This window comes from Myiozetetes cayanensis, unplaced genomic scaffold, assembly GCF_022539395.1.
Source record: "Myiozetetes cayanensis isolate MyiCay16 unplaced genomic scaffold, myiCay2020 scf15, whole genome shotgun sequence".
Lineage (NCBI taxonomy): Eukaryota > Metazoa > Chordata > Aves > Passeriformes > Tyrannidae > Myiozetetes > Myiozetetes cayanensis.
Genome location: NW_026087159.1, coordinates 1474765 through 1491680, shown reverse-complemented (window position 1 = coordinate 1491680; position 16916 = coordinate 1474765). Strand labels below are relative to the sequence as shown.

The window sequence follows — 16916 nt, the reverse complement described above, 5'->3', positions numbered from 1 at the left end:
CTTAAAAATGGACATTTGATATCAGGTCTTTCCAAACAAGAGTAGAATATGTGAGGTTGCACTGGTTCCTGGCAGCAGGGATGTGCTTTCATAGGAGAACAGGAGAAAAGCAGGATTTAGAGCCTGAGGGATAAACAATAGTGACCCTCTCTCTCTGTCCATACAAATCCTTATTTCTATGTAAGGGTGCACATGGCTCTTGCATGATCAAAACAGGATGGCAGTGAAGAGAGAAAAGATGATGGAATTATTATTAATAATGTTAAAAGTTAATGTTTGTTGCAAAAAGATGTTCTAAGTAGGGGGTCAGACAGGATGGGGGAGGAATTTAACATCCCAAAGATCTTATTGTGCGGATTCACTGTCAGTTTGGTGGTTGGCCCCTTGTGTTTGCTTCAGATTATTGATTTGGTGGGAAATTAAAGTACCTTCCTTCTCTGATGGGAATTCTGGAATCCACTACCCACAAGCTGGCTTAGGGTTTGTTCCCCATTTGGTTGGTAGGGTTTTTGTGGACCTTTTGCTCTTTTAAAGTACAAAATGAGATTGATCCTTCTATGTTTTCTGGTTTTGAAAGGATGTAAAATAAAACCCACAAAGTTGTTAAAATATAGTCCAAATTTTCTTAGCAGAGAAAGTAAATTTTATTTGAATGTAGCATGCTACATATAAACATAATTCATTTTTAAAGTTAAAAATGTTCTTCCTTTTATAAATATGCTTATGACATTTTATCTTTAGAGGCATTCAATAGGCTTAATATTATAAAGTTTTTAAAATAGCATATTGCTGAATTCTGAAAACACAGTATCCTATCAGGAAAGTTACTCTACACATTCAAAGATTTTTCAACTCTGTCCTGAATTTTCTGACAAAACAACAACATAACAAACACTAACGTGGGTACTGACCAAGTATTGTGCTTTACAGCATAGAATATCTTACATACATTCTTTTTCTAAAATACACTTTCAGCACTTGAAATTATACTTTTTTAAAAAAATGAAATTAATGCAAAACAAATCAAAACCTTCCTTAGAAATTGGCACACAAAAAGAAAATATCATGCATGTGGAATATTATGTGGTGTTTTCCTGTTTAATCTTGATTCTTAGCACTCCCCTAATTTCAGATAAAACATAAACATGTTTATAGAAATGGTATATATTGTCACACAGTGGATGTGGTTTTTTCCTTACCATATTTCTACTGTACATGAGAGAAAGCTGGTAATCTTCAGCTGAGGTCAAAGATTGTCATATCAATATGATATAAAAATTTTATTTTGTAAGTTATATTCAAGGAATGTAATTATATGACTGTTTTAAAGTTTAATGCATGGTTATTATCCCAAGAATAGTCAAATTAGTTCAGCACATACTGACAGATGGTTGTGGGCAAAGAGAAATCCAGGAATAACCTGACACCCAGAACAGCATCAAAATATCACATATCTCTGCACTGTGAAAATAATTTCAAATTATATCAGCATTGTGTTTTGACAAAAGAGATTTCTTTCTGTTGGCACCTATTGAATAGCATGAAAGTACCTTAGCCCTACTATTTCTTAACTTGCATTATTCAATTCAATATGCTGCTAAAAATGGAGGTTTTGTACACAGTAGTACTAAAGCTGGATAGTAAACAACAACCAATTCTCTGCTTCTCTGATTTGATCCTAAAGTTAATTTAGTAGTTTTATTTTCTGAATATAGAAATTAAGTTGCTTCTGCAGAGAATATTCTGTTGCCAGTGATATTTTTGAGCAAATATTTGCATCTGTGCGGTTCTCTGTGAATGTGTTTCTTAGTCATTTTCATTTACCTAAAATATAAAAGCTCTTTTTATAAACATTTTCATTTGTGCCAGAATAGATAGGAAAAAAGTTTATGAAATCTTATACACCTGTTTCTCACTTTACTACTGCATTTTATAAATAACAGATACATTTTTTTAACAAACCTGAACCATTTAAACATGTTATTGTGTTTTGTGTTTTAGGCATAAGAAAATAATTCACTTATGCAGAATTGTCCAATTTTTGTGATGCAGGAAGACACTTTTGTGCTCTGATATGATGGCTCAGTTATTGTCTGTTACAGAGGGTTACTGAGATGTGTGTAGTCTGTGCTGCTCTCTGGAAATGTTTCTTCTGAAACTCCACTCACTTTAGTTTCAGGATACTTATAGTCCTCAGGGCAACTTCACCACAACAACACATGCTCCAGCCCTTCCAATGTTGACAGGAACTTCCTAAAAATGGAAAGAGAAAAGAAAAATAAAAAGGAGAAAACATTGGCATAGGATTGGAAGAAATTACTTTCAGGTAATAGGAAAACAATTTGTTTATTCAAACAAATGGTAAAAAGAATTAGATTTACCCAGGGCTCTAAAAAACACAGTTTGGGCTTTTTGGCAAAATTCAGTAGTTGCTGAGAGTTACAGGAGTGTAGAGTGGTGGTGTTGCTCTTAACACGTGTAAAAGACCTTCATGTCCCGTGTTCCAAAACAACAGACTGTGTGGCGACAAAAGGATCTCACCAGTTTTAGGTGTGTCCTCTTGGTCTCAATGGTGGCAATCATAAATATGAAAACACCACCAATGACAAACCCACACCAGCTCCAGCAATGGCAAATTTAAGCACTTAAAGCCTAAAATGATTTGTGCAATGTGGTTCCCTCACCCATGTACAGCCTCCACCCCTTAGTCTGAAAACTTTTATGCAGTTCTTTCTCAAGACAGGCAATGATATTTAATTCCAGCCCAACTGCAGCATGAGATGTCATTTTTCACACCACCAAAGATAACTTTGAGAGAGTTTTGTCTGCTATTTGGACAGAATTATTCTTTGCTGCAGGACGAAATCCTATCATTTCCTAGGTGATTCTTTCCATTACCTCTGTCCACTCGTTGTTTTGAGCATCGTAGGACTCCACAGTGTCCAGGTAGGTGTGGCCATCGTAGCCCCCCACGGCGTATAACCTGTCCCCCAGAGGGCAGATCCCAACTGCATCCCGAGGGACGCTCAAGGGGGCCACTGTTGTCCAAGCATCCGTTTTAGGATCATACCTAGGAATTTTTGACGATCAAATGTAGAAAAATACATCGTAAAAACACACTTGAAATTCAAATTACTGATATTTGCTTATTTTCTCCTGTATTGCTGTTCAGTTTATACTGGGAACTAGTAGGATTGTTATGTGAGTCAATGTTTAATTCGGCCACTAGAGGGGTCTTCAAGCCCATGGAAAATGCCAGTGTTTTCACTTTTTGCTCTGCAGTCTCTCCATTTCGATCACATTAAGCAATCGATACATTTTAAACATAAATGAGACCCAAGGGAATGATAACATGGCCACCAGTTGAGTCAGCCAAGGTAGTTTCAATATATTATTTTTCCTTCTTCTGCAAAGCTTTTGGATTTCTCATTCTTGTCAGAGCTAATGTTTTCAGAAAATTTCACTGCAAAAGAAGTTAAATACCTTGTACAGTGGATCTAAGTTTGTCACACAGAATGCATGGCAGGATCTTACATCAATGTGGATTTTATTTCTGATCCACTCAGTTAACTTCCAATGTCAATTGAAATGAATTCCAGAGTAGTTCCTGCTTTACACCATTTAATTGAGAACAGAATCCATTGTTATTCACACCAGGGGGTTGGATACTCTCTCAGTTTTCCTCTTTTGTCCCCAAATGACACAAGAGTGTCAATGGATACCCCTGGGCCATTGAAAGCCAGAGGAGGTGCCCTCACTCATCCTGTTCCCTTCTCTCCCATGACTCAAGTGTCCTCCATCCTCCTACATCGTGCCATGTGCCAACACAGTGCCAAAGTGACATTTAAAACACAACACTTCTAAAAAGAGATGTCCGGAATTTGCATTTTCTTAAGAGCTCTTCTCATCAGTCTCCTCATCAGAAAACACCTATGTAGTGAGTACTCCCTCTTTTTCATTATGTGATATTGATTTTATTTTAAAATTTATAGTCAGTATCAGTCAAATTATTGGAGAGAGACACAACTGGAAAGTATTTAATTCTTACAATATAAGGCACAAATAGCTTAAACTGGTATAGACTGATTTTGGTTTAGACTGATTCTATTGAGAAATAGAAAAGTCATGTTATATTTTTCTTAATATTTAAGTTACCTTTCCCTGGCTCTTGGTGAGCTCAAGCAGAAGGGGGAGTTGAGAGGAATTTGCTTCTGAGGTTTAATTCTTTTGTTCTCACAACAGTATTGGAAAGCCAGTCATTCTGCTCCAAATGTTGTTTTTAAAAAAAAAGCAGGATATGTTTTGCACACATAACATTCCAGTTGTGAAGAGGTTTTATTCTATATTTCCTTCCTGGAATTTAAAAAAAAAAAATAAACCCCCAAACATTCCTTACCTTTCTACACAGTCGGAAAGTCGGGAGCAGTGGTTGGAAGCAGGTGCATCGTGACCTCCCACAGCATATAAAAACCCATTGTAGGTTGCAACACCCACTCCACCTCTTCTCTTGGACATGGGGGCACATAAACTCCACTTGTTTGTATGTGGATCAAAACATTCCATGGATTTTAGGCAGGAGCTCCCATCTCGTCCTCCAACAGCATAGAGTCTGGGTTAAAAACACACATTCAGGCAAACAACTTTAGTCTTCAGTCTCTTATTTTAATAGGAGTTTTATTTGGTTAAATTCATTCAGAACATTTTCAAATTGTCATTATCCCCATTATTTGCACTTCAACAGGTACACTCTGGAACTTTCGTTGTAAAAGTTTTTTGCTATTTGAACTAAGTTATGTTCTCCATTTTCTGTGCAACTGTTCAAGCAGTCACCTATGAAAATTAAGCTTAAAAATGCATGTCAGCTTCTTTAAAAGTGAGGTATAGAAGGAATTGAATTGAAATATATGGATAATATTCCTTAGGATCAGCTCATGGAGTATTTGACATCTTAGTGTCACATTAAGTGTTTTTCCTGTGCTGTTAATACATAAAAGAACTTTAGTGATAGGAATAGGTCTCAAAAACACGTATCAAAAATACATTAAATATGTTTTCCCCAAAGTTTGTATTTAAGAAAAGCTGCTGGAGAGGAAGTGCTATCCAGGTACCATCTTGTCTGTTTAGCTCAAAGATACTTAGCAAACAACTGGAGATTTAAACAGCTGATTCCTACAACATGTAGGAATAAATTGTGGAAACCCACATTATGAAACATGGGGGTTGTGGCTTTCTGTCGATGAATTTTACAAGGCCTTTATTTCTTTGTGGTTTCAAGGTGTCTTGGATGCTGCTGGACTGTGAAAGGATGTAATAGCACATGTGTTCAGATGTGCTGTTTTTTCTGCTCCCTTTCAAACCCTGGTTATTATTTTCTGCCATAAAATTGAATTTACTTATTGCAACTACTTAGAGGCCTGGGGAAAAGTGGACTGGCCCAGAATAAGTCACCTAAACCAGATCAGCTGAATTTTCCTTCAGAAGTGCTTCATTCCAGTAACTGAAAAAGCTTTTAAATTGCTCTCATACATATTTTAACTAGAAGATTCTTGACCACTGTCAGAATAATACAAAATTCCCAGCTCTCTCTCCTGGTGTTTGTTCAGTTGATAAAACTGAGTTTAGTTGTGCAGTTTGTTGCCTGATCCATGCAGAACTTGAGGCTTTTATTTGTTTTCTCTTCACATCATGCCATTAGATACTGACTGCTTGTTTACACAGCTTTCACAGGGAGAGGAAGTTGCTGTATATACAAACAGATTGGTTGAGTTTCTTTGTTTTCTGTAATGTGTCTATAAATATGGTATTGTTTCCTCTTCTCTAAGGAAAAGCCCAAGTATAACATTATTGACTAATGTTTTCAATGAACCACTAATTGATCCAAAAGTGCTGCTCCACAGAAATGTAAAGCCTTTTCTGGTGAGGGAAACAGGAAAAGGAGAAGCATTCTGCCCGCTTAGACCACTGAGTGATGGACATTTGATCTCCTGGTATGCCAGAAATGACATCACTAGACTCACAGACGTGATTTAAGCCAGGCTGGAGACAGCTTTGTATCAGGAATGATTGAGAACAGAGTCAAGCTTGGGCTGGATTTCCTCTTTGACAAAGTGGTTTCCTGCATGTTGCTGTGGAAGGTACCAACAGGAGTTTCTGGTGGAGTTTCTGCTGAGAACATTTCCTCTGAGGTACAGCAGGGACTTGGAGAGGGAGCTCTGCCTCTCTTGGACTTGGGAGTTAATGATTTGGGTCATGCCCTGTTTGAATGCAGAATCCTGACTTGTATGGGAAGAAGTTTTGCATTTACAAATACCCCTTTGCTGACATCTCTGTTTCTGCTGTTTATCCTCCCCTTTTTCTGGAATTTAAAGTGACCAGGGAAGCCAGTGAAAGATGTTCAAAGTAAATGCAGTCCTCTGCCTGTATCTGTGGTGTTCCTGACCCCTACAAACTGTCATTGCTAAGAGCTTCCCACAGATTTAAATAAGAAGGAAGGTGGCTTCAAGCCCTGTTTTCTAACATAAAGGTCTTTCACAAAGCTTTTATATTTCCAGCACAAGACTGTGTTACTGCAGAAGGAAAATACAATTTTGATAGGCATTGATTTGGGAGTTGTTCTTCCTTCCTCTGAAATACAGCTGCATTCAAATAGGGACTTACAACAAGGTGTAACACTGTACAGGATGCACAGGAGATTCACACAGGTGCCTGTTCCCATATAAAAGTGCTTGAAAGACTTTAGCATCTTAGAAAAATGTTTAAATACATTAACACATTATTTCAGTGTATTTAACAGAGGGAAGAACAAATCTGGGTAGGATAAGACTTAGAGAGGGCTGTTTATTCCATAGGTAATTAACAAACTGGTCTTCTTTCCCCTAGACACACCATACAGCTTTAACATTTTAAAAATTATTCCTGACTGTGAATTTGTATATAAAAGTTGTAAAAACATGCAGGAGGTGCAAGGTGACAGAGGAATGACTTCATTTCTGTACATGTTCTTTCAAGTGGTACTTCCTTGGTACACACTGGATTTTAAAGTGTAACTATAAATTTGGAATGTTTTTTAAAGTAGCTGATTCTGTATCCCCATAAGTTATGTTCTAGGTAAAACTCTGATATGCATGTAATAACATTTTCACATTGCTGTAACTTAAAAGGTTTGAAATATGTTTAAAACATGACTGCAAGTTCAAAGTCAATTTACCATGCAGCAGAGGAAAAGCTTTCCTCTCTTATTTCAGAGCATTGTGTTTCCTCTTTGTTTTCTTGAGGTCATGAATTACTATAAGATTGAAAAGCAAATTTAAGAGACTGTATTTCCAAGGAAGGAAGCAAGTAAAAATGCAAAGAGAGGTTTTCCTGTTGACATACTTGCTGTTTAATGCTGCAACCCCCACAGTGCTCCTGGGGGTCGACATGCTGGCCACGTAATTCCACTGCCGTGCCTGGGGGTCCCATCGCTCCACAGTGTTGAGGTAACTCCACCCATCGTGGCCACCAACAGCATACATGGGTCCTTCAAGCATTGCTACTCCTTAAAAGATAGCATTAGGGACAAGTTATCTCATCATTTCAGTGACCAATAGTGTCTTCATACTTCAATCCCCCGTGTGCAGATAAGCAAGTGCAGCTGGTATTAAACTATCTGAAAGCTGCCTTTTCATTTGGCAGAATAAACAAAGATAACATACTTCATGTTTTCTAAATAACCATTATCTTTTGCCAAAAGATTAGAGGAAAGCTGCTTTAGTTCTGATGTTCTCTTGGACTTTTATCTCTTTCACTTCTGCTGACCTTGTTCTGAAACAAATTTGAGACCCTAAATGAGAAATGATGCTATTCATTTAAAGAAAGGCAAAATTTGAGTCAGGTAATGAAAAATATGCCCAAAACCAACAACTTGGCCTAATTCTGAGCCTGCAGAAGCTCTGTAGTCCTGCCAGCACAAAGCCTGAGTGGGTGGCTGGCTGGCTGTCCTTGCCAGCTGAAGGACCATAACACTTTAATGCCTTTAAGGGGAGCACACTCTTGGATAAGAGCTGGTTGGTATCTGCTGTCCTTGAGGCCCAGGAGAGTGAACTTGGCTGTGTCTGCAAAGCTCTGTGTGGACATATCCTGTGCCATTGTGCTTCCCCTTGGGGAGCTGCTGCTGCTGCTGCCCTGCTGTTTGTTCCCTTTGTTAGGTAAGGCAAAATGTGGGAATCTGGCTGCTTAAAAGTTTTCTAAATCTGTCTTTCAGGCCTAAAGATACATGTCCTGATTTCTTCAAAAGCTCCAGCTCTCCCCATAATCACACTGAAGTTCATAGGGGCTGTGAGTGAGAGGGAGCTTTGCAAACCAGGCTGATGCACAAGGAGAAACCAAGCTTTGGACCCTCAGATTTACTACCCTGATCTACTTGTTGAGTAGAATTATGTCCCTGAAGTATGTAATTGTAAAGTCTTTAATGAAAATTATTTAATCTATTTTGTCTTCTTTCCCTTTGCTACCTTCTAGCATTTGGTTTTATAAATTTTATGGATTACCTGTTAAAAACCCTACACTACACTTACCCACCAAGAATTAGAGAAGGTCACAGGTTGTAGGCCACAGGCATTTACCAAACAATTCTGGTTCAATCTTTCTCTATTATTCATGAAAGTATTCCATGTCATTTGAACTTTTCAATGATTTCTGTAAACTTTAAAGAACCCAGCTTTTTCATAAGAGCTGTGATATATAAATCCTTCAGAAATCATCACATTCCCTCCATTAGTCTCCTCAACTGTAAACTTGGCCTTATTTTTATAGTCTCAGAAATAAATTCTAGATTTCATATTCATATTATTCCTTCACTCTGAATCATATTAAGGATTATTGTGCAGTAAAGACCCACAGATACTAAACCATGGCAGAGCTCTGTAAAACTTCTTGTAATTATAACATTAAAACTGGTGGAGTTGTACTTATTTCCATACTGCAATGTTTTCTTCAGTGTGGGCAATGCCCTGATCTGAATTATGGAGTTGCTTGGTACCTATGGGCTTACCTCAAGTCATAATTGAAAAAATGATTAAAATCAGGTTGTTATTGTATTGTAAATTGTAAATCCTGTCCATTAAATTATGTTGATTCTTTCAATTATTTCTTGCCTTTCGGAATTTCCCACAAGCAAAATTAACTCTGGAAGACCAGTGCCAGTTAGGTGAATACTAATTAATTTCACCATCATAAAATTAAAATAACAGGCAGCTCTGCCTTTGAAAAATGTCTTCTACAAATATTTCAATGATTTAAAAAGATATATCAGCAGTGTTTGTGTCCACCAAAATTCATTTGTGTGTGCTGTAAGGCATTTACAAAGAGCACCCCTTACCTAGGCCATGTCTGTGTGTGGACATGGGGGGCATTACAGTCCAAGCTTTGGTGACAGGGTTGAAACATTCCACAATGTTGGATGTTTTCAGCCCATCTCTCCCTCCCACGATGTAGAGCTTGTTGTCGATCACTGCCACTCCGAACTGCAGCCGTCTGCCGTTCATGGTGCCGATTTGTATCCAGCTGTTAGTCCTCAGGTCGTATTTCTCAATGGTGGTGGTACCTGTTAAAGCATTATGGGATAGTCATGAGGGGAGTTGTACCCAGCAGCCAGTACAACACAAAATATGATTAAATTATAAAATATTGAAATTCTGTGTGTGGAATTTTACTGTCACTCCCTGGGAAGTTCAGTTCTCGTGTGAGCCTAGTGAGGAAGATGCATTAATTGCATGCATACAAGATTGGAAATTCTATGAGTGTGCTGGGGCAAGAAGATGGAGAATTAAGTTATGGCAGTTTTTTGTAGCACTGAAAATTTCAGATAAGTTAAATCTGTTTTTCATTTAAATACAATGAGAGTAGGGGTTTTTTGATTTGGTTTGGGTTTTTTTAATATTCGTTATGAATATGTACCTCACAACAGTCTACTCTTTAACTGCATTTGTGCCTAGACAATTAGTGATATTAGGATTAGATATTAGGAAAAAGTTCTTTACTGTGAGGGTGGCAAGGGACTGGACTAGATGTCCTAGGAAAGTTGTGGATTCACCATTCCTGAGGGTGTTTAAGGCCAGGTTGAATGGGGCCCTGGTCCAGTAGAAGATGTCCCTCCCATGGTAGGAGGTTGGAACTGGGTGACCTTCAAGGTCCTTTCCAACCCAAACTATTCCGTGACTCTATGATCTCCAAACCAGAAAAGGTTTGTATCTGTCTGTCTGAGGAACTGGACATGCATCTGCAGTAACAGGCTGGATTTTTTCCCTTTCCTGATGGAGTCAGGCAGAGCTGTGTGTGAGTACTCATATTGTTCCCACAGGTGTTTTCCCTGAGGTTCCCCTTTGCAGCAGCCCTGCAGTAGCTGCTTGTCTGCTGTAACATGTAAGCTGTATTTTCCATTTCTTCAGGTCACTGAACTTCTATTAATGGTTTTACTGAAACTCTTCATAAGGCATCAGGTCCCTGCCATTCAGAACTGACACTTTCCCATGCACTGGCTCCCATCATCACTCAGCTACTGTAATTGTTCCTCTGAGAGCTGAGAGAGCAGGCACATGGCTGAGTAAGATCCCAGGCACAAGAGGCAATTCCCAATTGCACATCCAGTGCACCCTGGAGCTCAAATTCAGCTCGACTGAAGGCAACCAGACGAGGAAAATAGGTTTTCTGATTTCCTGTTCTTTGACTGGGACTTGTGATTAGAGAAGTAGTATTTTCAAGATAACAATAGGCAGTTAGTGGCTAAGAAATTATTTACAACAGCAAAACAACCATGCAATAAAGCTGAAAAAAAAAAAAAGGTAGTGTTTGGTTTAGAGATCTGCCAGAGATCACCTGCTATACTCCAGAAATATCTGATATCTCATGATATCTTTTCTCTCTTCTACATGCTTTTGCACATGCATAAACTGGAAAAGAAACTACCAACTCCATCTGCAATAAAAGAAAGAAGTTCTACTTTTTCCCCTTTCCTGTCATCTTTTATTCTGAGCAGCTGGATTTCTTTGACTGTTCTTTCTATCCTGTTAGTCTGTTTGCTCCTCTTCGCTTTGATTCCTTCTCATTTATTCTATGCTAATGTGAGAGTGCCCCAAAGTTCTCCACTTCAAAGGAAATATCTCACACACTAACTAAAAAACAGGAGAAATGCAGTAAGGTATAAGTGTGTTCAGACATACCCCGTGGGCTGTAAATTTACAGGGGCTGGAAGATTTGAAAGTTTCAAAACTTAATGTGGTTCAGGCACATCCACATTTTTCAAAATTCCAGCCCAAAAGTAGCTCTTTGATCTTCTTTTGATCATTTGAATTTGAGATTTGACTTCACATACCACCTGAGATAAGCACAAAGCCTGGCATTGCCTGAAACACCCAGCCTGGTGTCTGCCTTTATCACAGAAAGCGTGTTTTTGCCAGAGGTGGAAGTTGCTCCTCCTCAGAGCTGTTTTTCCAGTGCACCCCAGTCTCTTCAGCTGCTGTTTCCTCTATCTTACAATCCAGGACAGGCTCAAAGTGTGAGTCAGAGCTGTAGAGGACAGCAGGGAGGAGAGGAAGTGCTGTTCATCCTACCCATCAAAAGGCAAAGGTTCAAACAACTGGCTTTGTTCCAAGGTAAGGAGTAAAAGAGGCACCAACGGGAAGTGCAGATGTTGACTGAAATAGCCCTTTCTTTGCACAACCTTAACTAAGAAATGCCCATTAGAAAATATTACTCTTGTTCTGGTAGATTATAGCTTAAAGATTATTTTGAATTCATGGTTGTTTTATTGCTAAATACTCAGTATCACTAATGAATCTCCACTAATTGCTACAGTTAACTTCATTTTGCTAAACTGTCCTAGGAATTAGTGTTTTTCTGTTGTGGTGGTTATGAATGTGTATTTCACACTTTATTTGATTGCATGGAGATAGTGAGGCAGCTCTGCAAGATCTCATATGGGAAAAAGCAGTCGTCAGCAGCTTTTTGCAAACCATGAAATGGATTAACTTTTTCGTGATTCTATTAGAAGTGAACTCACACAGCTAAAAGTAATACTGTTCAGCAAGTTGCAAGACTTTAAACTAATTACAGTTCTCTGGCTCCAAGCTGTGGGTTTGAAGTTAAGGTTCCTGGAGAAAATGATTTAATATTCTGCCTTCTAAAGAGAATAGTGCAACGTGTAGAGCCGTAACCTGATTGCAGTTGTGAAAATCAAATCATAAAAACTGGAATAAAATTATAATATTTAACTTTCAACTACAGACCTGAAAAAAAAGCTGTGTATGAAGTCTAGAAGAAAAGCTGCAAATATTTTTGCACTCATGAAAAATGCAAGTCTCTCCATCTTAAATTTTATAATAAGGATTGATAAGTATTAGCTAAGAGTTCTCTGTAGTTTAGTAATGCTTATTGGTTTTATTTCTTTTCTTCTTTAGAAGTTTTTCCAGCCTTCTAACTTCTAACAGTTAATAGACTGCAGGGTTCAGCATTAAATTCATCTTGAAAAATAAATTTTTCTTCTGATTCATGAAGTCATATATGTACAAATTCCTACAAAACTTTATTTTAAAATCACCATCTGAACCAGACTTCTTTAATGTGCACTTCAAGACATATATATCATTTACAAACTTTGGATTCTTGCAAGGAGAAAGAACTTCTAATACTAAGGATGCTGGTTTGTGATTTGCTTTTTCCTCTTTCTCATCCCTAAATTGCTGTTTCATGAAGAGAAATATTCAAGCAGTTGTCATAGATTCTCTGGATGTCTGTAATAAAGTTAATTAATACAATGAAATTAACTCCTGAACTTACCTTTAGTGGCATCCATACCTCCCACAGCATAGAGTGCACCCACTGTAGATTTTCTAGGCTTGGTGCGAGGACTCTGCATCATAGACCGTCTCTCTGGCAGCAGATGGTACTTCATGGCCTCCATGAGAAGTTTCTGACACTCAAGGTCGTCTGCAAACATTGGACTATTTTCTAGATCGGCCAGTAACTAAGGGGTGAAAAGTGAGGATCTTGATAGAGATTAAATCATTACAATTGCATGCACTTCAGTAATGCAAGTGTTGGATAAAGGTAGGGGGAAACGTCTTTGAGTATGGTGTCTTTGCTTAATTGTTTCCTACCTCTTCCTTTCAACTTTTAAAAATTCCAGATGTAGTACTGCACCCTCTGAATGCAAAACTCTTCTTGATGTGAGTAAGCAAATCTAACAGAGAGTGCTGGGCATCCCTGTGAATACTAGAAGATACTAAATGTGTTTAAAATTAAGTGTGTACAGTACTTTTTTACTTTATCCAAAGTAGAATATTTGCAGCTTCAGTCCAACCATTTCTTTTTTCTGCAGTTATGGAGATTCACAAAGTAGATGTAGTGACCCTACTGACAGCCTTGATATTCCTGGATATCTTTCTGATGAGATATAAAATTTCTTCCTGTGACACAGATACTTTAGTGACACTTTTCCATAAAACAATATGTCCATCTCTGGAACTTCTTTGCTGAAACATCTCTTTCAGTCTGAAAGGACAAGTATAATGTCAGTGCTCAGAATAGTCAGCAATAATTTAGGCCCTTTTACATTTGTCTTGTCACTTTCTATGGCAATAAAGAAATAAACAGTGAGTCTTATTGGTCCTGCAGTTTGATGAATCTAGACAGTTATCTTTGCATGGTATCTAAGTTGCTGTGTTATTAGAGGAAAACTATTACCATTGCTACCCAACAGAGAAAAACTGCTCTTGGAATACACTGGCATTTTTAGAGGTAATTCAGAGCCAAGTAATTACACTGGCATTGTGGCATTTCTCTTTACCTGTGTTTAAAAATAATAAAGATATACACTATGCAGTTTATAAAAAAAAAAAAAAGAAAGAGAGAGAGAAAAAAACCGCCACCAAAAAAACTCCAGCCCTTCATTTTCATACCTGGGGTGGAAGCAGGGGCAGTCTAATGTAGGAAAGAAGCATTCCCAGGTCTCGTTGCCGGTTTTCCAAGTCGTGCCTCACCCACATCATCAGTGCCTGGAATATGGCTTCTTCATCTGGCACGTTGATGTCATCACTAGACAAGAGCTTTGCAATTTCATTAGCTGGGAGCAAAAGAAATTCCTGGTTTTTTATTACTTCTATGAAGTGCTCCTAAAAATAGAAGAAGATTTCAATGCACTGATGATTTTCACACATAGAAATAGCTTTTTCTAAGATAATGTAGGCTTTGCATATATTTCATTCCTGTTCCGCTTCACAGTATAGGGAAGTGCAATGTATAAATGTCCCTCTACCATTTAAGGAAGATTTTGGTTGCTTTTTGCTGCCTTGCTCTTGCAGAACTAAAGAATAATGTTCATTTCCACACTACCATGCTACAGTTGTGTTTGTCAGACTTCTTGTCAGTGTCTCCTGGCTTAGGGATTTGCCACTGGTAGGTTTGTCCATCAATATGGTCTTAAAATGCAGCTTTTGAATATATAATGTGTGTTTCAAGGATGAATGCCAAGTGGGCATTCAAAGAACTGTGTACCTGCTGTTACAGATTCAAAGGGTTTGGGCCAATTACATTGAAATCTTCCAGTCCTTTTGGAATGAGCTGTGCCAGCTGTTGACTGTAAGATCTGCTCTTAGTGGTAGAAAATACAGCAAAGGAGATTCAACTTACTTGTTTTAAGAGTACTATTTGGGCAATAAAAAGGTGAAAAGAGTCCTAACAAAGAGATCTTTTAGCTATTGCTATGGTAAAACTCCCCAGCTCCAGAAATGGCCAAGTATATTAAATTTCCAGAGTTTTCAAAGAATTATTTTTCATAAAAATAGTATATTGTAGAGTTGAGTTACAACAATATTAGAGTTGATATTAACCTTTATTAAGTATGCTTGCTTTTCTAATTCCAAAGGAAAAAAAAAAAAGAAATTCAGTGAAGAAAGATGGGGGTTTAAGTTACTTGCCAAAAAATGCATGTAGGAACTCATGTCTGCATTTGAAATATAATTTCTATTTCTGCAACTGGAATTAATATATCTTCTTTGGGAACCACACTGAAATAGGGTAGGTGAAGAAATTTTAGTATTGATAATGTGTTCTTTGTTTGCAGTAGTTTCTTTGCTTTCCGTATCTCTTCGAGGATGTAAAGACAGAAGTGATTAAAGGAGATGTCAACTTTGCTCTGTTATGCATATCCTGCTTTAATATTTTGAGACATTTAGAGAATAGGGACAGGAAGGCCAGTCCATTCTTAGTTACAAATATAGTACAAGTTGTTTATCAGAAGCAGCTCTATCTGCACAAAAAGAGACCAGGCAGGAAACTGTTAATACTTTGCATCAGTGGTCAAAGTGGTTGAAGGGGAAGGTCTCCATTGTGTCTGGTTTTGTTGAATGGATCTGGTGTTTACAGCTCATCATTTTCTGAAAATGTACTTGTGTCTCTATTTACAGTACAACTTTCCCTAAGGTACCCATTTTCAAGTGGCTGGGGTTGGCATGAGACAAAACAGAGGGTTTTATTTGTCCTCCTCCACAACATTTGTGTGTTTATGCATTGTTATGATCTTTTATTCTCCAAAGAATTTTTCTTTAAAAAAGAAAATTTTCTTTACAGTTATTTCAGAGGTGCAGATTTCCTCTTCTGTCTCTAAGCTGTCAGATGCTGCAAACTTGGTAGGTGGGCTTATGGCACACAAGGTCCTGTTTCATGGCAGTATTCTTGGTCTGTGTTGCATGAAAGGTACAGGAGGGGGTTCTAGAGGTGGTAGAAGTTGTTTTCAGGAAGAAGTAGTATCAAGCTTATGCACAGTGCTGCTGTGATTCATAGATTCATCCTGATCCTTCATACTAGAGAATTCTTACAGACTCAACTGTCCTTTCTGTGACACCCCCTTTCAAAGAATGGTAAAGTTTTGACTCCTGGGAAAGACTGAAGGATCCAGATGGTTAAAAAAAATGGGAACAAAAAAGGATCTCTTATTAATTTATTAGGTTATTAAGTATAAGCAAATGGTTTTATTTCAGTTCTGTAGAAATCTGAACCATCAATTTTAAATTCTTGCAGCTGACACTGCTTCTGGGGCTGCTGGGAGAAAAGAGGCAACAGTAAAGAGGGGAAGTTTCTGATTTTGGCTGCAAGGACAACACTATTATGGATAGGCTGAGTGAACATCTCTCTTAAATGCCCTTTTTCAAATTTTAAAATATAAAGGGAAGGTAGATTGCTGCTAAACAATCCATTCATTACTGTGACAAGAAAGAGGACAAGCAGTGCCCTCCATCCCCACGCGCCACTGTCATTTATTGCAGCATGTGGACGTGTACAATCTCTTACTGGAGAGCACTGCTTCTTATGAAGCCTCTAAACTTGTTTTGACACACTACACTAATATTTCGAGCATAAAGCTGCCATGTGTCTCCTAACAAGTAGTTCTTTTTATATCTATTTAGCTGTAGCAGTTGCTATTCTTTTTGTGTTTGAAGCTGTGATAGCACATCTTGTTGCCCTGAATATTTATCCCTCGATTTGGTTTCACAGCAAGTTATCTCTCTTTTCTGTTTCCCACGCTCTGAATATTCATTTCTTGCTTTGAGCCAGAGGAGGATTATGTTCCAGTCAAGGATGTGCTGCTTTTTAGCATTCCAAGGCTTTCCAATACATTCTTTATTTTGAGTTTTTTTATGTCTGTCTCACCTTAAAATCAGCTTTAGAATTTTCTTTGTGTGGAATAAAGAGTGTAAGAATGGCCCATTGCTGTTTGACTCTAGAAAAGAACCATGTTAAGGCCCCTATTACATTTTTTGGCAGAAATAGGTACTACTCATACTGCAAATTAAACTTTCCTAAGTATGTCTTTCTACAAGGCAAAATTTTGAAAAGGGAAACAACAGAAGGGAACATTTCTTTACCTAATTATGATTGGAAAG

The 16916-nt window shown here is 37.9% G+C and overlaps 1 protein-coding gene across 1 annotated transcript in view; it reads right to left on the bottom strand.

The window, feature by feature from the left end:
* Positions 1 to 1000: 1000 nt before the first annotated feature.
* Positions 1001 to 16916, bottom strand: part of KLHL4 (kelch like family member 4) — a 36966-nt gene continuing 21050 nt past the window's right edge. Inside the window, exons 5-11 of the mRNA XM_050310300.1 lie at positions 13935 to 14147; positions 12814 to 13000; positions 9359 to 9583; positions 7375 to 7537; positions 4397 to 4609; positions 2899 to 3070; positions 1001 to 2253 (exon numbers count right to left, since the gene is read on the bottom strand). Of these exons, the coding sequence (XP_050166257.1) occupies positions 2194 to 2253; positions 2899 to 3070; positions 4397 to 4609; positions 7375 to 7537; positions 9359 to 9583; positions 12814 to 13000; positions 13935 to 14147 (1233 nt within the window). The 3' untranslated portion in view covers positions 1001 to 2193. The remainder of the gene's footprint in view (positions 2254 to 2898; positions 3071 to 4396; positions 4610 to 7374; positions 7538 to 9358; positions 9584 to 12813; positions 13001 to 13934; positions 14148 to 16916) is intronic.